The sequence below is a fragment of the Entelurus aequoreus genome, linkage group LG09 (genome assembly GCF_033978785.1).
Source record: "Entelurus aequoreus isolate RoL-2023_Sb linkage group LG09, RoL_Eaeq_v1.1, whole genome shotgun sequence".
NCBI lineage: Eukaryota > Metazoa > Chordata > Actinopteri > Syngnathiformes > Syngnathidae > Entelurus > Entelurus aequoreus.
In genome coordinates, this window is record NC_084739.1 from 57,252,441 (window position 1) to 57,278,204 (window position 25,764).

A 25,764-nucleotide genomic window follows, 5' to 3' on the forward strand; every position below is an offset into this window, starting at 1 on the left:
TGAACGATAGGCAACATTTCCCCCAAAATGCAGTTCCCCTTTAATAATCGTGATTCCAATATCGATAAAAATTATGGTGACTATTATTTTGGCCATAAAAAAAATAAAAAGGTTAATAAAAATAAAAATAACAACTATACAGCACAATTATCGTTATCAGCTCACTGTTAAATAAAGAAATGTGATTTTATTATTAAACAAATGAATGTTTAATAACACATGAATGATGACACACAAAATTACATAATATTGGCATCATTGAATACCAGATATTCAGTACCTGAAAACTGGTACCTTATCGGCTCAAATGTGAACGGTACCCATCCATAGTCAGGTCCTTGGAGTCATCGTGTGTAAACACTAACTCGTTCACATACAGTATTTGTTGGTGTAACTTCAGAGGAATGGAAAATGATTTGAAGCAGTTCAAATCTGTGTAACTTTTATTAGTCATTAGGCCTCTCAAGCCTACAACAGAAGAATAAGATCAGTGTTTCTAACCTACTTTTGCTTCAGATTTCTTGGAACAAACAGTAGTTCAGGACATCATGTGAGATTTTCCCCAGTGGGTTTTTCTTTTTCTTTCTGCCATGAAGCAGCTTGTTGAGCAACCTAGCAACAATTTGTCTTTCACTGTTGCCTTGGATCTTCCCTTGAGAAACCAAGTCTGTTGGATAACACCATTTCTCTGCCCACACAGGCATAGTTCCTCAAGGAATTGAACTGATTTGAGGATTATTTTGCTGCACATATTTTGGATTATAATATTTTATCTAATAAACAATGTAATAACTAAAAAAAACAAATTGTTTACATTCTGCTTAACTAAAAGTACAGCAGTACCTCATTTTTGTTGTTAATCCATTCCATAGGGTCTGTTGAAAACTGAATTTTACAAAACCAAACATTTTTTCCTGCAAGAAAGAATGTAAATACAATATAAGTGTTACATATCGGCAAACAAAAAGAAAAAACACATTTTGTAGAGATATATGATAGTTTTACATGCATAAAACACTGTGAAATAAATGTTTACATTTATTGAGCGCTTTTGTTGGAGAAGATGGTGATGAGCAGAGATGGAGAGCCCCTTGGATACCGTCTTTGTACTTTGCTACAAATTCTTTTTTGAATTCAATAGTGTTCTTCACCTTCTTTATCAGTTAAGACTTTCTTTGGCCCCATGGCAGATTATTTTGCGTTCATGCTCAATTACAGAGACCTGTGGCGTAACTGTGTTCATTAGCAAGGTTTACAGCAGGACAGGCTAACAAGCATGTTTTGTTTGGAAAAAATAAAAATAAAAAAAATAAAAAAGATATGTTGCAACCACAGTTGAACTCACACTTTTGTATCGTAGTGACTTGGCAGGTATGTGTTATTTTGGAGGTTGTTAATTCCATGTGAATTGTGTGGCCTTAAACGCATCAGGGGGTGAGTCCAGGGTGCACTAGAGAGAAAATGTCTGCTTTCTGTGCAGAAAGCTAGTTTACACGACAAGTCGGACTTACTGCTGCCTGGGATTCTTTGTTTGGGCACTCGATTCTGCTAATAACGTCTAGAAAGTAACTTAATTTTGCCTAATTAATACACAACTTATGCATGTAGGATTGACTAACAAACATTATTGTAACTTTAGTCTAACATTGCCACAATCATGTATCAAATTCACACCACTAAAACGTACACACGGTGACTTCCTGTCTAGTGCAAACTAAGCTTTAAAAAAAGCACGCCAGTATTAACCTGGACTACCAAAGAAATACATGAAAAATGTGTTTTATTGTCGTTGTAGTCAGGACATACAGTGGTAGCTCAGTATTTGCAGGCTGTATACCATCTGGGTTATCCTACGTCCAACCATTGCCGGTAACAAACTAGTCTGTGGGCGTAACATTTCGCAAACAAAAAATTACACATTAGTCCATTGTTTTTTTTTTTTTTTATGTAAAACTAATTTTTCTTCATAAAATTAGGTTCTTATTTTTGGATATCTGGAACATATTTGGATTGACATTATGTCTCATAGGAAAAAATGCTTCAGTTTTTGTACATTAGGGTTTTTGTTTGACCTTTTGGAAGGGATTACTAACAAAAACCAAGGTACCACTGTACAACCAAATCAGCAGCACAGCAGCTATGTTTGACAAGAATATATAATATCCTATGTTTCCCACAGAATGGCAATTTATTTGTGGCGGTGGGGCCAGGGCAGTGTCAATACAGTGTCATCATATAATTTGGTATGAGCATGTATTTTTTTAAAGAGCCTAAAAAATGTTATACATATATTTGAAGAAAAATCATTGGTGTTCACAACTGTGGAACATTTAAAGTCTACAATTATCTTATGATGATTTTAATCTACATTCAACACACTTCCTTTGTGGTCTACATGCATTCACACATATATGATTCTACACCGTTTTTCAGTTATTCTTTATGATTATTCTTATTCTACCACTTTTTGGCTCAGCATAACTTCATCCCTGTTCATCCGATTCATAATGTTCCAACTTCAAAATGTTTAGCCCATTAAGGAATTGTTGGGACTTCAACTTTTTTCACATATGTTTTACCTTTCGCAATTTCCACATTTTTCTACCAATTCAAACCATTCCACCTTCAACACATTCCACTCATTCTGCTAATTGAAATTAGCAAATTTCCAGGTTCCAGAAAATTTTATGAGTTTCTAGAATTCCCGGTTTTCCAAAGACTATTTTCACCTTTTTTTCTGAAGTTTTCACAGTCGACATTTTTTTTTAACCATTTCCAATCATTCCACCATCAAAACATTTCCCACGATCAGGACAACTATGAATAATTTCAAAAATCCCAGATTTTCCAGAAATTTGCAAGTTTCCAGGAAATTTCCTTTCAAATAAATAGACATACTATATATTTTAAACAATTTTTAACTTTTAAACTATTTTAACCATCAAACCATTTCTACAGTCCACTAGCATATCACTTCAGCGCTAGCTTGTCAACATTCAAACCATTCCTTCAAATAAACTATTTCACTATTTAAACCATTTCAACATTCAATCCATTTCTACATTTGAACTACTCTCACATTCATTCTACATTCCATCACCATTTCAGTTCAGCTTTAGAATTGAAGCATTCACATGCAGTTTACACAAACATTGCTTAATCTAGTTAATAATAAAGAAGAGAGCTTGAAAGATGTTCTTCCATGATACTGCATATAATTAACATTGGAAGGATTAGGATATACCAGCATGCTAAATAGAAGCAGAAACAATAAAATCACTCAGCACCTTTGACACTCCTGGCTGGAAACATTTCTCAGGTTGAATGAAAACAACATCTTTTACAACATTGTAACTTTAAAATGACTCCTGTAGTTAAAATCATTGATTGGTGAGTCATTTCTCCACAGGCTTTGTAATCAAGACACTGTTGATATGTTTCTTTTTTTAAATGGCATGTTTTCTGTTTCTCTTCAGATACAAGCCTTTCTTCCCATTCCAAGTGCAGCCTCCTCTGGGACTTTCTTCTGATTTGGAACTGTCAGTCCAGGACAGACGGCTGGTGGAGGGCCGACTCAAAGTCAGCCTAATTGAAAGCAGCAGGTCAGACACTTATAGTGCTGTGTGTTTAATAATGCATCCAATACAGGTGCGGTGAATTAATTGTGTAATTCAGGTCTGTCTCGTTTTGACTGCTATTTTTAGCTACATGAAGGGGTCACAATGTAATACAAATGCTTTTAGGATGATGCAATAGACATCCAGGTCACTGCAAATGACAAACACAATATAAGCGTAGTAATATAGTTGTAGTAATTAATGCCTTGATGACAATGTATTTACAAACTTTTTCTTTGCCAACATCAATATTTTAAAATTTTCCATTACGATCATATTAGTTGTTGTAAATTCAACTAATCCACAGGAATTATGCACAACCTCGTAACCTTGTCGAATCACTGCAATTTACCCAGAATTGTTATCACGCGATGCAACGTCTTCGCCAGCGACTAATGTCCTTCCACATTGTAGCTTCTCAATCAAGAATCCTCGCCTCCATGGCAACATCTGTTGTTTGAGGTTACATTGAAATTATTTTAACAATTAACAATGGCTCAAATACTGTCATTATCAGTAACGCAGCGGGATGTACCGCTGGCATGCAAATAGGGCTGCAAGATTTTGAGAAAAAATCTAATTGCGATTTTTCTCTCCAAAATTGCGATAGTGATTCAAATTGCGATTTTTATATTTTCTACACAACAATGCATAAAACTGCAAAAATAACAAATCAAGGAAGACATGTTAAGGTGCCACACATTAGAACAATATGCAATCATTTACTTTCAAAAACATTTGGCTTTATGCAGACAGACTCCGACCTTTTTTCTACATCATGCTCTTTTACTAAAGAAATATTAGATATCATATATACAGTGTTTATAATGTAATGTACTGTAATCATAATATATAATAACGTATATAACTGTTTAAAAGGATTTATACTTTTATTTATCATTACTGTAGAGTTATTTACCAATGTACTGTAATTGGAAGGTTAATAACTTTCTTATCCTAAATAAATAAACAAAACAATAAAATGGACTCATTCCTGTAAGCAAAAATTTAACCCAAATAGATATTGAACATCTTAGGTGCATTTTTTTCCACAGTTGGATTAATAAGGTCGGACGTTGTCTTTTCGTTTGTGATCACGCCGCATTTTTGCTTGTTCGTTCGTGCTGATGGGCTCTTATCACCCATCCAATTTGAAGCTGAAATATTCTCACAACGGGACATTTGGCTTTGTAATCTTATTTTTTTCCCTCCTTATTTGTGTTACTTTGTGGCACTTCTTACTAGCGATCGCAAGGCTCTCTGTACTGTGAGTGTGTTGGCGGCAGCGCCCCGCTCTCGTCTCCGCCGAGACAAAGATTGTTAATGACTGAAAAGAGGGGTCACTTTGTTCAGTTAATTCCACTGTTAAATAAACACGGTATAATGCTGAGAGCGACGCACAAAGTAACACATCTTTCTTTCTGTTTGAAGTGAGAGACAAACAAACTCGAGGCGTAACTATTCTGACTGCTGAACATGGCTGTCAATCAAATGCCGGTGATGGCAGAGGAAAAAAAAACCCCTCAGCCTCTTGTGGTTATTTACCGCACTAATTAAAACCTCAATGTCGATTCGATTTCCATTAATCGTGCAGCCCTACATGCAAACTAAAGTTCTAAAACGTGCTTATTCAATATATGTAACACAAATAATTAATCATGTCTAGATTATTTTCTTTCTTTAATCAAACAAATTATTTTCAATATATTTCATTTGTATTAATGTATATATTTTATTTATACATTTTTAAATAATATTTTTGAGTAATTATTACTTAAATTAAACATTTTTGTATACTTCATAACCATTATATTTGAACTCTATATTAGTATATAATATGGGGCGGCCTGGCTCAGTTGGTAGAGCAACCGTGCAAGTAACTTGAGGGTTCCAGGTTCGATTCCAGCTTCCGCCAACCTGTTGTGTCCTTAGACAAGACACTTGACCCTCCTTGCTCCCAATGCCACCCACACTAGTTTAAATGTAGCTTAAGAATGTAGATAATGGGTTTCACCATGTAAAACGATTTTTAGTCTCTAAAGAAAAAGTGCTAAATAAATATAATTCACTTCTTATACAGTATTAGATAAAGTCCTTTGGGTCACTCTGAATATTACAGCAACCTGCTGCTGCATTTAACAACTGAGCTCAATAGAGGGCAGCAGTTTCCTAGAAATATGCTCTATGCTTTTTTGATGACAGTTCTTTTCAATGTCATCCTTTGCAATAACAACCATACATGCAACCTTTTCCAAATCCTACAGTATCTCACCCACCACAAGGAAGTACAAAATCTTGTGACTAAAAAAAGACGCTCCAGCCCACAGTCACTAGGTGGGCAGCACTTTCTTAGCTCAACATTGAGTAAATTACTGCAGATGATAAGGTACTCTCAGAGTTTCCCTCTAGATTGCCAGGATACTGTGGTTAGGGGCATGGTCAGTATGACATAATCACATTATTTGCTATGATGCATATATTTTCTTTAAAAAGTAAAACAAAATTATACATACATTTTAAACAAATCTGTTATTATAAATTATAGTATTAAAATATATTTTTTCTTGCATAATATTGTTTTTCTTCTAGAGATTTCGCCAATCCTTTTAGTCACTCTTTCTTTATTAAAAACAACTGGCAACAAATCTAGCATCTATTTCTGGTGTTATTGTAGACTGTACTCGTGTTTAGAGACTCTTTCCTTCTGTCGCCCCATGTGCGAGACAAAAAGTGATCTCTCCTTAAAAGCCTCCACTGTAAACTCAAATTTTGAAGACCGCTGTCTGCAGTTGTATCTCGGATACATTAAAGTACGTCGTCATCGGGAGCATGCTGCGTCCAATCCAGACAACCCCGTGCGTATTGCTTACGTCATTACAACATTAGATTTGAGCAGATCTGCTGTGTTGATCAAAGTACGTATTTTTCCTGCCAAATTTCCAGTGCATCACTAGTAGGCCTGGGCGATATATCGATTTTATTGATATATTTGAGTTTTTTGTTGCAAACCATTTAAAAATAAATAAATAAATGTTTTGCCTCCTCTTGCTCGGGCATACTTTTTGCCCCGAGGAGCTTGCGTGTTCCCCTTACTTTCTTAGCGGCACACTTAGCAAAACATGGTTGTTAGGCCCTTTTCCACCGCAGGAACTTTTCCACTTACCTGTTTAATAAAAGTTCTCCCTGTGTCTCCACCAAAACTACCTGGGTAGATTTAGTTCTTCAGGAACCTTTCGGAGTTCCTCATAGTGAGGTGGGTCTTTTCGAAGCTACCCTGAACTTTTTTGGCGGCTGGCTGTGCTGTCGGATGCGGATTGGTTGAACACCCTTGGGAACGTCCTAAAAAACGTATTTATGAAACACTTGACCGCCATTGCGAAGTATGTGAGGATGACTTGTTTATTTTTTATTTCTTGTTGTCTTATCTTGTCCGGAGAACGACTTGCCATAGCTTTGGATTTCTACCAGGTCCCCCTTTCTTTGTGCAGTTCTGCTAGCTATTTTCGGCCTGTTGGCTCAACAGAACTGGACACCATTACACTTTTCCCCAACTACGTAACGGGCCGAGAGTTAAAATGTTAATAGCCGTTATAGGAACTTATAGTTAACGCGTTCTTATCGTATAAACTTTCACAGGCCTAATATATACACATATGTATAAACACACACATATATGTACAGTATATATACACACACACACACACACACACACACACACACACATATATATATATATATATATATATATATATATATATATATATATATATATATATATATATATATATATATATATATATATATATATAGTCATGCTAAATAATATCTGGTTCATTAGTAATATAATTACAAAAAATCACTAAAACCGGGTGAAAATGTACTCAACGTGAAATACATACCAGATACAAAATGAGCCGAGCAATTGTGAAAGTTATCCACATTCTTCCTACTCGTATTGTGTTTGAGGTTTATAATCCATATTTATCTTTCTTCTTGGACAATTGTTCTGTCTGAGTTCCCTGATTTTCACAACTTTGACTAGGCAGTATTATTGTATATGTTTTTCTCTGTTTGCTCAATTTTTACACCACTTCTTAGCTTTAGCAGAGGTGCTAACAGTCTATTTCACATTAGATATATTGTTCTGTTTTTCTCAAGAATGGCCGACATTCTAGTTCTTGTTGTCACGTGAAAACACTCAATATGAAGCACACTGCATCTTCTGCAAGAAAACTTTAGAACATTAGGCATGAATACATTTAAGTTTAATGACAAATTAGAAAAATGGCTGTTGCAATGTTTGCCATTATTTTTTTCCAAACAAATATTAGTTTAGAATAGAGAGAACTGTTGTATTTTTAGTTGAGTTGAGCATTTAGTTTTTTAATGCGAAAGAGCAGCGATGAATTCATTTAAAGTTTTAATTTTGGGCTACTGATTTTCCTTCATGTCTTTGTACGTTTTGTCAGTAAGAATGTGTAATTGTCTAGACTTACATTTTATTCATCATGGTCTTCAAATTATTTTAAAACGTCTTAAATTTGACTTTCTGAATCATTGGTTGGTGTTGCTGTTCCAAAAGTTTGACATTTACCGGCAATTCTTTGGTGAATTGACTGATTGTAAAATTGTAACTCTCGTTGATATTATTTTAATAGTACCGTCATTCTTCTTAGGCAGTATGGCTCTAATAAAAGGGTGTAAAAATAAGACATTTTGTGTGGGTGAATAGCAAAATAAACTTTTTTGGGGGGAAAAATGTTTAAGCAATCTTCAGCAAACACCTTTTATACGACCCAAGGTATAGCTCGTCTCTTTTTGCCCTATCGCAGGCTCTTCATCCTGGGCTCGTATGATAGAGAAACCTACGTTCACTGCACTCTGGAGCTCAGCAGTCACCAGTGGAAGGAGAAGACTCGCAGCTCCATCAAACGAGTGAGTAACCTTGATTTTGTTCATTTTTTGGCAGTTTTTGATTACATAATGATCCACAACCACAGATAGTGGGGCTGTTGCTGTTCTTATACATTCTGGACACTGTGGTAATAGACACATATATTATTAAACAACCATCTATGCACCACAGAGAGCAACAGCAAGTGGATACTTAAAATGAGAGTGTCAATAAAATATTGCTTATTGAATGGAAGCAGACAGATGAACATTCACATTGCGGTGTAACCCAATTACTTCCTTCTCAGATGCCGCAAATTGGCCACGCCAGCTGTCATTGACACATTAATACAAGCTAATTTTCATTTTCCTTCTATTGATGAGATTATCCCCTTGGTTGACATTTTGTTCACATTTGCAAAGAACATTTTCACACCCCAGGCAAACCTTTCTAATTGCCGCAATTTAGAAACATCATAGTTATCACTAATGAGCATTTTAGTGTGAAATGCCAGCCCTGGCTACTGGCTGCTTGCTTTTCCTTGTACCCACCAGTGAGTGACATTTGAAATTGCTGAATTAGGGTTTGTGTTGTTATCATGGAGTGGCACAATTCTGCCCTTTGTCCAACAGGGGGCAGTAAAATATTACTTTAAATTTTTACCTCACCTGCTCCCTGCTATCGCTGTCATTTTTATTATCCTCTACTGTACGCATACACATACTAAGCTGTGTTTCCCACACAACTGGGATGTGTGTATTGTGGTGGGTTGCACTGAAGGTTAATGTGATTGTAGAATTAGCCTAATTTGTCATGACGACAGCTGGATTGCATATGACGTTACATCCGTTTTTCTTCTTCGTGGCTTAATTGACACGATGGTCAAGCAGCGTGAGTGTAGCATTAAAATAAGTGAGACTGAGTGTAGAGTTTGAGCAAAACATGCTGTATTGCTGTTCTGTTCTTGGGTGTTCCAGTCGTTCAAATGGAGAGATGCTTTCATAGAGTCCCAAAAATAAGTGGTTGACAAAGGTAATAAAAAGTCAGGGGAAAAAAACGAAAGTGTGTTGAAGGAAATAGCTCTTAAAAATATAACTTTCATCATCTTATGGAATACAATCCAGTGTTTCCCCCAGAAAATATGTTAGTTTAGGTGGTGTCTCTCCGGCGGACAAACCGGGGAAGGGGGTGGGTGTAAGGATCGGTGTAACTCTTGGCCTGTCGCCATCACGTCTCCATCTCGTCGCTGCCACCACAGCCTTGGGAGCAATAGACTTCAGACTGCGGTGAAGTAGGCCGGCTTCGTCGTGTGAAGAAGCCTACAATTTTTGATTGTGTTTTCCGCTCCATTTGCTGAATGGCGATATACGATATATATCTCGATATTTTTCCTGTAAAGTAAAAACAAAACAGTCCTAGTTACCTGAGATACTAAGTATGTCATTATTATGACTTAGTAAGTCAATATTTTGACTTAGTAATTTACTAAGTCAAAATAATGAGTTACTAAGTCAAAATAATTACAAAATAATGACTTACTAAGTCAAAATAATGACAAAATAATGACTTACTAAGTCCAATTAATGACTTACTGTAAGTAAGCGTTTTCAATAAGAGAAACTTCCTGTGATGCAATCGAGTTTATTCTCCACTATATTAGTAGTGTTTGAGAGTAGAACTAAACGTAAGACAAGGACAAGAGATCGCATTAGTTTGTGTTCTTTAGTGGTTGCTAAGCCTACGAAGACCTGGTTGTGTAAATAATCTAACGTCATGTTAGTCCTTGTAATAAATATTGTGATTGTTGTTCCAATACACTGATTGTGATTGTTGTTCCAATACACTGTTATTTTCATTGTCGATTTTCATAATAGAAAGCTTATGTGGTTGTGCAGGAAAGCCAAGTGATTTTATTCAACACTGACGATCACATTAAAGCATCTTTGGTGCTATTTGTTAGCATCAGGAAAATATCCTTAATATTAATCTCGTAGGCTCAAGAGCATATACTGAACCTTGATATTGCTAGCAAACATTGCTGAACAACAGGGACATGTACAGCTAAATAATGAGACAAAATATGAACTTGACACCGTAAAGACAATTGCAGATAATGAATTGTATATGAGACTAATATTTGTAGCAGGAAATCAACTGCAAACAAACTCGTTATGTCAATCAAATACGTTACTTAACAATGCACAAATGAGTCTAACTTGGTCTTTCACCGATTAATTCTTCATTTGTGCACCCATCACATGTAAAAACATAATCTACCTCCAACCTTTTCTTCTCTAAATACTGTGAGTGTCAATAGAAGTAAGGTCGAGGGGAGCAGTAACGTCTTGGTGATAATAAATGGTTTAAATCTTTAAAAAATTTATTTTTTTAACAGTGTAAAAATCCACTGCATCCCATTTTAAATATTTTATATTTGTCTGTAAACCTTTCAAAATACGCCCAAATCGGCACTGATCCAGGTAAATAAACAGTAGCCTAATAGAGCTCTAGACCATCACCTGAACCTGGAAGTGGCCATATGTGTCACGTAATTGCAACCCAGATATTGACATGAGAAAGAAATGTAAGTAAGAAACTATAAAATGAAAAACAAATATGTTTGGCGTACCAATTAACTTTTACTTTCTTTTTTTATGTCATAAAAAAAGACCGACCCACCTGTGAGTGACTGCTTTTAGATGGGGGAGCAACCCACAGCAGCTGCTCATTGAAAAGAAAACTATGTGCTTTCATGTCCAAGCTGCCAACATTTCTATTCACTAGATTTCATAGAGAGTACTTTTCTGAAAAAAAGAGTTTTTGATAATCCATTCCGGTTTGCGGCAGCTGTGGTAAAAATGACGGTTTTCCATTAAAAATTATTAACTTAAAAATCGAAGCTACGTAGCGAAGCAACTCCACGAGCAGGGGACAAAACATACAGGAATAATCAATGATGATTGGTTGGTTTACGTATAAGATTGGTTTTTGTATAAGAAAATCCATGATTGGTTGGTTGGTTTACTACGATGAGTCAAGATTGGTTAAGATTAGGGCAAAACCTTACAGACAGTTCAATCAGAGGCAAGATAGGGCGGGTCATCGAACCAGGAAGTGAAAATCACAACAGACACGCACATCCCAAATGACGACGAGAGAGTCGGAGAAGAGGGAGTATTCAAGCGGGCGATTTATATATTAAAAAAAACTAGTGGAATATGGCAGAGGGATTTTTATCCTTAGATTTTTTTTTTAGCGATGTAGACGACGTCCACTTGGCCACATTTGAATGAATGTATGCGCTAAATAAAACAATGCCCAAAACATTCATTTTAGTTGTTTACCATGCAAGCCCAAATCAAAACTGCTCTCGACATGGAAGTCGTGGAATACACATTTAAGAACACACATGACCCCAAAAGGGACAAGCGGTAGAACATGAATGATTGTGGCAGACGTGATTACTTTTGCTACAGTATACCTGTCTAAATTCCTAAATTTCATTTTCATTGGTGTTTTAGAACAAAACAGTACCTGACATTTTGTGAATTATTTCTACTGTTTATATTTTGACATTTAAAAGTTGAATCATTTTGAAACATTAACAACATGACAGCAACATATTGTTATAAATAAATTGTTATTTCGTGCTATAAATTACAAATGGCTATTCAGATAAAGGAAGGTAGTTAATACAATAAACATTGTTTGTACTCTATGATTTTTGCATTTGGAGCAGTGAGAAGTGGAGAGGGAGTTGGAGAGACAGGAATTGGCTATAAAATCCAAGGCAGAATCCAATAAAGCCGAAACAAAAAGGAAAATGCTAGCTGCGGAGAAATTTGACAGGAAGGCACATGTCAGAGCCATCAAAGCAAAAGTGCCAAAGTAATGTGAGAATGATGTAAATAACTAGATTAAACATATGTGGCTGTGAAGTGAACACTAGTAAGGTTGTAAATAAATACTGTATAGAGTAGGCTAACCCATGAGGTTCCTGTGGATGTGAACACAAGTTGTAATTACTGTAGTGACTAAATAATATATTGACTGAAACAGACAGTGATTCATTTGGATGAATGGGGTATGTATTTATGTAAACTCTGGTGATCATTTTTCAATTCTTTAAACACTAAAACATCTTTAAATGGTGCTTTTTTGCTAACGTTTGCAGGTTCAATTGCTGAAAAACCAGGACCTTGACCTGAGGCCCCCAAACCCCCGGCTTATTTTCAGTCTTTTTCATTAAGTTCAAATCACATGCCTGGTCTGTATTCTTGCTAAATATAGCGACGAAATCGCTAATACTGATCCCTCCTCCTGTTAACCGCAGAGCTCAAAATTACTTTTCACAATTTCCCATAAAAGTTTATGAAAAGGTGAGTCATGGGCCACAGAATACTTTTTTCTTTTTAATTGAAATAATTTTAAACATCTACCTTGTCATATTCTCTACGGCACCACTGTAGTTCAGCGCTTCATTTATTGTCTAATAAAATAAAAAGGCAACTTAAAAATATAAATGATTATTGCAATAGTATATGATAGTATACGATACAATCAGGATGGTGCCGCGTACGGATTCCCTGGTGTTTTAGTGTGCTCTATTTAGTCTTTTTCTGTGCATTCATCACGTATCTTCGTGCTCTCACACCCAAGAAGAGGTTATTAACAGAAGACTTACTTCCCCAACATACCTACAGCAGGGCTGTTCGCTTAGCTTTTTTATTAGGAGCACAGGTGCTACTAAATGAAAAAATTTAGTAGTACAAAACTTTTTTAGTAGCAAAGAAAACAATTAAGAGCAATATGAAATGTCTTAAATAACACAATTTTTACTATTAACACTCAAACAATGTACACAGTAACACACATGCATTGAAACATATAAACACAGTGCTATCATAAGCCATAATGCAACCCTCAATTAAACATTCCTGCCCCACAGCTTTTTGTAGTCCAGTTATACTATGTCATGCCACACACACACACATACTAAGCTACACATTAGACTTAGACAAACTAAAATGAACCACAAGGGAAATTGTTCGACACAGTAGCTCATCACATCACATGCAATTACAATACTGATCATAATGCTACTTATACACATGCCAGAATGACCAGTGTTGTTGATAGGTTTTCAGTGTAGCGAGTCCCCAAGATTCACAGATGGTGATTTTAGTCGGTTGTGGGAACCCACAAAAAGAGGGTGTTTGCAACCTTCACGCAAATGCCTAAAGGTCGCTAACTTTCCAAAGTATTTTAAAAGGGAACTGCACTTTTTTAGGAATCGTTCACAATCATTATTAGAGACAAGAAGACAAAATGTTTTTTTTTTCCTTTTGCAGTCTAACATTAAAAAAAAAGATCGGCTCGTTCTCGGTGGCTAGCAATCAATTCTACCTCTAAATCATTTTAAAAATGCATTTAAAAACTGTCAACAATATATAATTTACATTAACCTGTATAATAACCAAACTGTAGCGACATTGTTATTGTGAGAGAGAACACAGAGGAACTGTTTTCATATCAAATGTAACACATTGGCGTGCTTCGGTAGTAGCCGTAAAAGCTAACTACAGCAAGAGATGAGCTAGCTTCTATGTCAACACGAAACACGTTTGAGTTTGTATTGCACAACACTGTGATAGGACACAATCTGTACTGACTGAAAAACATGAACAATCATATTACAGTATCTGTAAAGTATTAGCCCACATTTCATGTTTTGTTTGTACACAACTGAGCTCGCCAGAGAGCATATGTACTGTAGTTCTAATAACATGTGCTGCGTGTATCATGATCGATATTAAAGTGACTCACTCGATTGACAGTTGTTGGTCTGGTCCAGCTGGCCGGGGACGTTTCCTGTTGATTTGGGGTAAGCACGCCATTTATGTAAAAATAGCTTGTCTCCAAATTCCACATTTGCAGCTTCGAGTGACTTTCACCTCACTCTCTCGGCTTCCGTCTGCTCCAACGTTTCACCCTCTTATTTGTGCTCACCCCTAGAAGCAGTTGATTTAGTTTAAAAAGATAAGGTTGTGAATTCTCATTTGTCCAAAAATAGTCGTCTTTGTTGTCTATTACCAAGTCTTGCATGATTAGAACACACATGTGTTTGATTCCGGAAATAGAAACACAAGTTGTTGCCAGAAGTCAGACGTGTGCTGCTAGGGAAACAGAAATCAATGCGCGGAAGAAATAAACGTTGGCAATGATTAAAATGATCAAAATACGGTAAGTATTGTACATATTACATATTGTTATGAACGTATTTGTTACTACATTATATATAGACTTGCAGTGTGTATACAAAATGTTGATGGAGGGCTTTGAAGGATACAACAGTGATTCCCATTAGCTGCATCTTTCAAGCGTTTATCTTTAAAATCCTAAAAAAAAGACATTTGTTGTCTTGTCTCTCACAATGATTGCTTTGGAATATCTGTTCACAAACTGCAAACCATTCTCCTCCCCTCATGAGTTTGCTTCATTCAGGGCCTTTTCCCACATACCGTATATTACCAAATAGTAGCCCGGGCGTTTATTTCACAAAATCGATTTTGGAGACAGGCGTTTAAAAGAAGAAGGCGGTTATTTGCAAAAGGCTTTTATTTATTTTTGCACCAGCCTGCACCAGGCCATTATTTGGTTACAATGATTACTGTCCAGTATTTTTTTTTCATACAAAAAACTTTAAATGTATAAGCTATTGTAAACATACAAACAAAAAAACAAGAGATCAACATGAGGTAGGCTATCAAAAGACAAGAGATCAACAAGGCCTCAACATGGCAGTAGTGCCACAATTGTCAAATAGAATACCAATACTAAAAATAAATAAACTTTTTAAATAAAGCAGCCTACTGGGAAAAAAAAATTATGGTACCAAGTACTCAAGTATAAAACCCACCATCAAAACAGAACAATAATACTGTCACTTAAATAAAATAAAGGCTACAGTACTCCAAGTTTTAAATAAAGCAGCATACAGGAAAAATTAAATTATGGTACCAAGTAGTCTATAAAACCATCAAAACAATAATACTGCAGCAAACACAACCCCAGTAGCATTTTAATCTAAATTATGCAAATAACAGCCCACGGGCGGCTATTTGGACATAGGCGGTTATTAGGAAGAGGCGGTTAATTTACAAAATGGGGTCAGACCCCGGGCTGCTATTAGGACATGGGCGGTTATTTGCCCAAGGGCGTTTATTTGGTAATATATGGTAACCCTTTCAGGTGGAAATGGTGAAGATAGGTACCATAAATGTAACATTTTTGAAAACTGAGAGGGACAAGCAATAGAAAATGGATGGAGGGATGGGCTCCAGAGTGGGAAGGTCTGAAAACTCCGGCATTGTCGTTTCCATGGGGCGAAGGAAGCCGCCAAAGTACTTGAGAATGAAGACGTCGTCGCCTCCTTCCCGGCCTGTCGTCTCCCCGACAGGGAGAAATAGCTTTGTGTGTTGCTCGCTAATGATAGAAATCTGGATAGCTAACGTTAGCTGGTTTGCTATCATTGAATTTCTATTCTATCACAAACTATTCGACCTTCTCCCCTCAGGCAGGAGACTAAGGTCCATTTGGACCAAAACTTCCCGCCACAAGAACATTTTGTCCTTCTGCCGTCAGGTTCATAAACACAAACTGATCTATCACTTTCCTCATCCTGCACTGATTTCACTTTCACCTACTGCCCACTGTCCCCTTCACTCATGTACAGTATACATATATACCGTATTTTCCGCACCATAAGCCGCACCTAAAAACCACAATTTTTCTCAAAAGCAGACAGTGCGGCTAATAACCCGGTGCGCCTTATATATGGATTAATATTCATATTTATTTTCATAAAGTTTAGGTCTCGCAACTACGGTAAACAGCCGCCATCTTTTTTCCCCGTAAAAGAGGAAGCGCTTCTTCTTCTACGGTAAGCAACCGCCAAGGTGAGCACCCGCCCCCGTAGAAGAAGAAGCGCGCGGATATTACGTTTCATTTCATTTGTGTATTTCTGTAAAGACAACAAAATGTCTCCTACTAAGAGACACGCGTACAAGGTTCCACTGACTTTTGATATTCATGTGAACCGCACTGTGGATACAACGGGAACACGTACGGTGAATATTCGCACCACAGGGAATGAGAAGTCGTCTTCACCGTGGTTCTAGCTTGCCATGCTAACGGCCAGAAACTTCCACCCACGGTGATATTCAGAAGGAAGACCTTGCCAAAAGAGAAATTTCCAGCCGGCGTCATCATAAAAGCTACCTCGAAGGGATGGATGGATGAAGAAAAGATGAGCGAGTGGTTGATAGACGTTTACGCGAAGACACCGGGTGACTTTTTTCACGCAGCGCCGTTCCTGTTGATCTACGACTGCATGCGCGTCCACATCACAGATGGTGTCAAAAAACAAGTGAAGCACACCGAAGAAGAATAATTCGAGGGATTTGTGGATGAGTAATAACTTCAGAAAGTGAGCTTTAAATGTTTGTTTTGTGTGTCGTGTGACACTAACGTATGAGCAACGTTGAGTTATTGATGTTGCTATTGCTCTGCACTATTTTGAGTGTTACTATTTTTGTGATTGCACATTTGTACATTACATTTTGGGAGTGAACAGAGTTGTTAGAACGCTGGTTTGTAATATATTATTAAAGTTTGACTGACCTATCTGACTGTTTTGTTGACATTCCCTTTAGCGTAGTGTAGGTGCGGCTAATAGCACGGGGCGGCTAATAGGTAAACAAAGTTTTGAAATATCCCGTTCATTAAACGTGCGGCTAATAACACGGGGCGCCTTATGGTGCGGAAAATACGGTATACATAAATACATACACAATGACCAGATATTTTCTCTTCCTGCATTCATATTCTTTGGACTACAGCATAATCGGCTACTACCTGCCCTCAGCTATCCAGTTAGTAAGAATGTCAATGTTTTTGTCTGACATCATTTGAAGCAATAGTGCAGTTCTCCTCAGCTCTGCCTGTTGTCGCTTTTGCGTTAATACAGTGATAGAGAGGGCCTCTCGAGGTGGCATTTCAGCCTGATTATCAGACGTCTGCAGTCTGCATGTCCCCAGCAGGACACAGTAGAAAGGATCACAAGGTTCGCCATCTGGGAAAAGGTCAAATCACTACAGTATTTCACCCTCTTATTGTGGGTGACTTTATGAGCTTTCCGAACTAGTCCTTATGAGTCGGGAAGCTTTTTGTGGCTAGAACGCTATCCTTTCGAAAAGGAAGCTCTCTGGATTTTACAGGTTTTACTGTGGCATTCGCTTCCCCAACCAGTGGTGGTTGTATTTTTAGGATGATGTTAATTGCGGCTCTGTCCCTCTCTTGCGTTTTATGGACCGCCATCAATATGTGCGGTGTTGTTTCTGCTTGTTTTACAAAAGCTACCACGCCATCGTCCAGATATCCAGTCTTCTATTCCTTTTGTATTGTGACGTCCTTAATTTCTTTGTTCTGCCACAATATTTGATCCAAGGACCTGATAAAAATAGCAACGGCCCAGTGATAAGCAGCATCTCTCTGCTGCTGCTGCTAGATTTTATCAATCAAATTTCCGTTGATTTTTGTCTTGCTTTGAAGCCTTTATATGTTTGAATTAATTGTATTTTTACACCCTTGTTGAGTCTAAGCCATTAAACTATTCTAAAGCCTATTCAATCTCTTTACTATTCAATCTCTTTAGGTAGTCTGTTATCTCATAAAAGATTTGGAGTGTTGAAATGGACTTGTGTACATATTTACTTGAGCTCTGAAAACATCTATTTATAAAAACAATTATTGACATGATCACAGGCATGGTAGGTGGGGACTATGTCAAGCGGGTTTGTGCACATGCCTGATTGACTCGCTTGCCAGCCCTGTTATGTGATGCTTACTGACAGTTTGACTGAAGAGTGATGGTTCTTTGTGTGTCCTTGCACATACTTGCACAAACACTAAACTCCATGTAGTCTTTGTGTGGCGTTGATCGAACTAACTTGATCAAACCAAGAATCAGCTTTCACTTCAGATAAAAACATGGATGGATGAACAGATGGATGGTTGGATTGTTGTATTGTGTATGATGACTTAAAATAAGGCTGGATGATTCTGTATAAAATGTAAATCACAATTTTCTTGCCTAGAATTGAGATTCACTGGGACAATTTTTTCATATTTTGAAAAGAAATACTGAAAATAAGCAGCACGATGGAACAGGAGTTATTGCTGGTGCCTCACAATAAGACGGTCCTGAAAGACATGCACCTGGGGATAGGCTGATTGGCAACACTAAATTGGCCCTAGTGTTTGGATGTGAGTGTGAATGTTGTCTGTCTATCTGTGTTGGACCTGCGATAAGGTGGCGACTTGTCCAGGTTGTACTCCGCTTTCCGCCCAAGTGCAGCTTCGGATAGGCTCCAGCCACCCCCGCGACCCCGAGAAGGACGAGTGGTAGAAAATGGATGGATAGATATGTGTATGTAGGTGTGTATATGTGTGTGTAGTATATATATATATATATATATATATATATATATATATATATGTATATATATATATATGTATATATATATATATATATATGTATATATATATATATATATGTATATATATATATATATATGTATATATATATATATATATATGTATATATATATATATATATATATATATATATATATATATATATATATATATGTATATATATATATATATATATATGTATATATATATATATATGTATATGTATATATATATATATATGTATATGTATATATATATATATATGTATGTATATATATATATATATATATATGTATGTATATATATATATATATATGTATGTATATATATATATATATATGTATGTATATATATATATATATATATATATATATATATATATATATATATATATATATATATATATATATATATATATATATATATATGTATGTATATATATATATATATATATGTATATATATATATATGTATATATATATATATATGTATATATATATATATGTATATATATATATATATATATATATGTATATATATATATATGTATATATATATATATATATATATATATGTATATATATATATATATATATATATATATATATATATGTATATATATATGTATATATTAGGGCTGCAACAACTAATCGATTAAATCGATTAAAATCGATTATAAAAAATAGTTGCCGGTTAATTTAGTCACCGATTCGTTGGATCTATGCTATGCGCATGCGCAGAGACTTTAAAAAAATAAAATAACAACAAATGTTTTATTTTTTATTTATTTATATTTTTAAATAAATCTTTATTTATAAACTGCAACATTTACAAACAGCTGAGAAACAATAATCAAAATAAGTATGGTGCCAGTATGCTGTTTTTTTTTCAAAAAAATACTGGAAAGGATAGAAATGTAGTTTGTCTATTTTATCCGATTATTAATCGATTAATCGAAGTAATAATCGACAGATTAATCGATTATCAAATTAATCGTTAGTTGCAGCCCTAGTATATATATATATATATATATATATATATATATATATATATATATATATATATATATATATATATATATATACATATATATATATATATATAGATATATATATATATATATATCTATATCTATATACATACATATATATATATATATATATATATATATATATATATATATATATATATATATATATATATATATATATATATATATATATATATATATATATATATATATATATATATATATATATATGTATGTATATAGATATAGATATATATATATATATATATATATTTATATATACATATATATATATATATATACATATACATATATATATATATATATATATATATATATATATATATATATATATATATATATATATATATATATATATATATATATATATATATATATATATATATATATATATATATATATATATATATATATATGTCTTAATTAGATCATCCAAAAAAAATAGTGCTCGATACCGTGGTAGAGCGTAATATGTATGTGTGGGAAAAAATCACAAGACTATATTTAATGTATTTATTTATTAAAAAACTTTTTTTTAAATTTTTTTTTAAAAATGAATCAATCCAACAAAACAATACACAGCAATACCATAACAATGCAATCCAATTCCAAAACCAAACCCGACCCAGCAACACTCAGAACTGCAATAAACAGAGCAATTGAGAGGAGACACAAACACGACACAGAACAAACCAAAAGTAGTGAAACAAAAATGAATATTATCAACAACAGTATCAATATTAGTTACAATTTCAACATAGCAGTGATTAAAAATCTCTCATTGACATTATCATTAGACATTTATAAAAAAAAGGAAAAGAAGAACAAAAGTGTCACAGTGGCTTACACTTGTATCGCATCTCATAAGCTTAACAACACACTGTGTCCAACATTTTCACAAAGATAAAATAAGTCATATTTTTGGTTCATTTAATAGTTAAAACAAATTTACACTATTGCAATCAGTTGATAAAACATTGTCCTTTACAATTATAAAAGCTTTTTACAAAAGTCTACTACTCTGCTTCATGTCAGCAGACTGGGGTAGATCCTTCTGAAATCCTATGTATTGAATGAATAGAGAATCATTTTGAATCGGGAAAAAAATCGTTTTTGAATCGTGTTGAATTGAAAAAAAAAAAATCGATTTTGAATCGAATCGTGACCCCAAGAATCGATATCGAATCGTGGGACACCCAAAGATTCACAGCCATGTATGTATATTTATGTATATATATATATATATATATATATATATATATACATATATATATATATATATATATATATATATATTATATATATATATATGTATATATGTGTATATATATATATATATATATGTGTGTACCATATTTTTCGCACTATAAGGCGCACCGGATTATAATGCGCACCTTCAATGAATGGCCTATTTTAAAACTTTGTTCATATATAAGGCGCGCCGCATTATAAGGCGCATAGAATAGACACTACAGTAGAGGCTGGGGTTACGTTATGCATCCCTTAGATGGAGCTGCGCTAAAGGGAATGTCAAAAAAACAGTCAGATAGGTCAGTCAAACTTTATTAATAGATTACAAACCGGCCTTCTGACAACTCCGTTCACTCCCAAAATGAATAAACAGCTGTTTTATTATTTTCCCCGAGGTAAAGTCGGTGACGTGGTATTTTGTTTATCTTTTAACAACAGCAAGGTATAACATGTAGTGCAACATTTATATCACATAGTGGAGGGGAACTTTTCCTCGATTCAATAAACACGTAAAAAACAGTCTGATAGTGTTACGGTAAATCAAACGTTAGTGCAATCACAATATAGTAACACTCGAAATAGTGCAAAGCAATAACAATATATCAATAACTCAACGTGACGTCTTTTCATAAACTGAAAGCACCAAGAAGCAACGCCTTCAAATTCATTAATGTTAAGTTCGCTTGCTAGCGCTGTTGCCTTCATTCGAATAGTGATTGACCTGACACTTCTATTTGCTGTTCGAGTTTGTCCTCCAACTGTAGCCATCTCGCTTTGTTCCCTCGAAAACTCTGTTTAGTCTTCTTTGCTTGGCGCAGGTCATCATGTTGCTTCCTCCACTTCCGCACCATTGATTCGTTAATGTTAAATTCTCTTGCTGCTGCTCTATTCCCGTGTTCTACTGCGTGACTGATCGCCTTGAGTTTAAACTCTGCATCGTAAGCGTGTCTCTTAATAGGAGCCATTTTTGGGTCTTTACATAAAGTTTAGGTCTCGCAACTACGGTAAGCAGCCGCCGACTTCATTTTCCCCCGTAGAAGAAGAAGCGCTTGTATATAGCGTGCTTGTATATATGTATGCATATGTATGTATGCGTGTATACATTTATGTATATATGTGTATACATTTATGTATATATATGTGTATACATTTATGTAAATATATGTATATGTATATATATAAATATATATACAGTATATATATATATATATATATATATATATATATATATATATATATGTATATGTATATGTATATATACATATACATATATATATGCAGTGTTGAGACTAACGCGTTACTAAGTAACGCGTTACTGTAACGCCGTTAGTTTCGGCGGTAACTAGTAATCTAACGCGTTATTTTTTTATGTACAGTAACTCAGTTACCGTTACTGCATGATGCGTTACTGCGTTATTTTACGTTATTTGTATGTAGTATCAGCTAGAAACTGAAGATCTGAGTGTGTTTTATTGGAGCGCTCTGGTGGAAAAGAAGAGGCGTGCTTTCCCCCACCCACAGAAAGCACGCCTCCCCGCAGGGGAGACGTTCCTCCAGAGCCGTACTTCGGGTCTAACAACCTTCACTTTACCCGGAAGAGGGTCTTTACAGCTGAGGGTGAATGACGAGCCCGGCGGTTTGTTGCAACTTTGTGACTTTATTGCACGCAGCCATCCACCAAACTAGAGCACCTACACGCACTCACTGTTAGTGTTGCGTCGTTCGCGAACGATTCGTTCGAAAGAACGAATCTTTTGAGTGAACGTACTGAACCGAATCACTTCATGAACTGATTCGTTCCTTTCTCAGTTCAGTTGAGCTCCGCCGCGGCCATGCCGGTATGAGTGGAACTGGCGCATTCTGTGACTCACTGAACCCTCGACGTCGGCGAACAACGCAGCCAATGAGAGGGCGGGGGGAGGGACTGAGCGAACGATTCGTTCACCGCGGATTAACGACATGAATCACTCAGTGAACGACAACGCTCTTGCTCTCTGCTCTGCGGGGGCGGGGGGTAAAGTGTAGGGCAGGCTGTTTTGAGAACAAATTTTTTGAACGAATCATTTTAAGGAACTGATTCTAGTGATTCAGTACAGTCAAAAGAACTGCCGATCCCATCACTAACTCACTGTCGCCGCTCCCTCACCTCTCTCGCCCACTCACTCACTGACGTCACTCACCTCTCATGCTGTCATATCTTAAAGGGCCACACACACACACACACATACGCTACTCTCATAACAACTAACAAGACATCATGGCAAAGCCAGAAGTCGAGTTTCTTAACATGGAGACATTCTCAATACTTTTCTTTTGTCGAGCACAAAGAAAATAACATTTTAGTTAAATGTAAGTTGTGTCTTGGATCAAAGATCCTATCTACTTAGAGTTAAAGTTAAAGTGCCATTATGTTGCAGCTATTTAAAATAGTTTTGTCCATTTTTTCTGGCCTGAAATAAATTGGCCCTTTGAAACATCTTTGTCTTTGTGTGTTGTATGTAGACCACATTGCTTTCTGAGTTCAGTGATGCAAATGCATGTCAAGTTGATCAACAGATTGTATTATTCTCCAGTGCAATAACAGTACTGAAATGAAGGCTAAAAGGGCATTAATGGGAGCCTTAAAAAAAGGGGGAAACAAAGAAGTAACTAAATAGTTACTTTTCACAGTAACGCATTACTTTTTGGTGTAAGTAACTGAGTTAGTAACTGAGTTACTTTTGAAATAAAGTAACTAGTAATTGTAACTAGTTACTGGTTTTCGGTAACTAACCCAACACTGTATATACAGTGGGGCAAAAAAGTATTTAGTCAGCCACCCATTGATTGTCAATGGGTGGCTGACTAAATACTTTTTTGCCCCACTGTATATACAGTGTTGGGTTATATATATATATATATATATATATATATATATATATATATATATATATATATATATATATATATATATATATATATATATATATATGTGTATATATATATATATATATATATATATATATATATATATATATATATATATATATATATATATATATATATACATATATATATATACATACATATATATATATATACATATATATACATATATATATATATATATATATATGTATATATATGTATATATATGTATATATATATATGTATATATATATATATATATATATATATATATATATATATATATATATATATATATATATATATATATATATATATATATATACTTGTTGGCTGTAATTGTTGGCCTCCACCAAGGCTTACATTAGTCACCAGTTTTGAAAACTGACCGGCTTATTATGGCAGTGTTAACACAGTCTTATCACAGCTCTTGCGGTGCAAATACAGAGGCTGCCGTTCTTTACAGGGAAAAAGGCGTTTTGTACCGCTTAACTTCGACACAGTGTTTGGACAATGTCTTGCTGCTCCTCGCCTCTGTGTTTGTCTAATAGTGGAACCGGAAGAGGTGGCCGGAGACCAGGAAGTCTGGGCTTCTGGACTGCAGCCCCAAAGTCCCAGACCCCGATAAGCAGAAGAAAATGGGTGGTTTCACGTTTATCCATCTATTTAGCAATTCATTTTCTACCACTTACCTTGTTTAGTAGCGAGTCGTGGAGTTGCCAAATATTAAAACCATGACAGAATAAAACATGTTTTAGTCAAAAGTATATGAAAAATAATACTGAAATTGCCATTAAAAAGTCAAATCCATGCTTAAGTGTTCAGCTCCTGCTTTATACTCGGATTTCAGACTCTTGCTTACGGTTGATTGTCTTTCGTTGGCTGAATTTTCGGTGCATCATTAGACTTTAGTGTGCAATTAGGCTATATATCCATTCACATAATGTATTGTTTGAAGTTGTTTCCACGTAAAAGACCCTCATTTTTAGGGTGTGGCAAATTTTAATTTGCTGTGCGCTGCACATGTAGGAAAAACCCTGATGTGTGAGATGCAATGTATTGCAATATTGAAATGTTTCCACACCTCTATTAACATGCTTTTGTTGAAAGGAAATGGAAGTACAACACTGCAGACACATTATCCAACAATTGATTTCTCCCCAAATGCCAATGATGCAAAGACCACACAAAATAATCAAGTTGTAAGATGTCTGGAGTCTTCAAATATCCTATCTATTGGCATTTGGCAAGACAGGGCAAGTGAACATGAGTTTTACAGTACTCCAGCATTAGTGGCTGCAATGAGTCTGTTTTGCACTGCACAGCTTTTCAAATCGGGGTTGCAGGCTTGACACTGCCACTCTTAAAACCTCATTGAGTTTGGGGCTGAGCTGCCTTGACACGAGTGCTTCCCGGTGAATGACAGTGTGTCCAATGCGCATTTGGTGCAACCCTCTTTATTAGAGCCTGCAGCCCGTTTCTTGACTTTGCCATGGTCTGTGCGCCAT

At 35.3% G+C, this 25,764-nt stretch overlaps 1 protein-coding gene across 1 annotated transcript in view; it reads left to right on the forward strand.

Moving 5' to 3' along the window:
• Window positions 1-25,764, forward strand: part of pdzd8 (PDZ domain containing 8) — a 105,280-nt gene that overhangs the window by 18,941 nt on the left and 60,575 nt on the right. Inside the window, exons 2-3 of the mRNA XM_062058993.1 lie at window positions 3,477-3,602; window positions 8,450-8,552. Coding sequence (XP_061914977.1) covers window positions 3,477-3,602; window positions 8,450-8,552 — 229 coding nt within the window. The remainder of the gene's footprint in view (window positions 1-3,476; window positions 3,603-8,449; window positions 8,553-25,764) is intronic.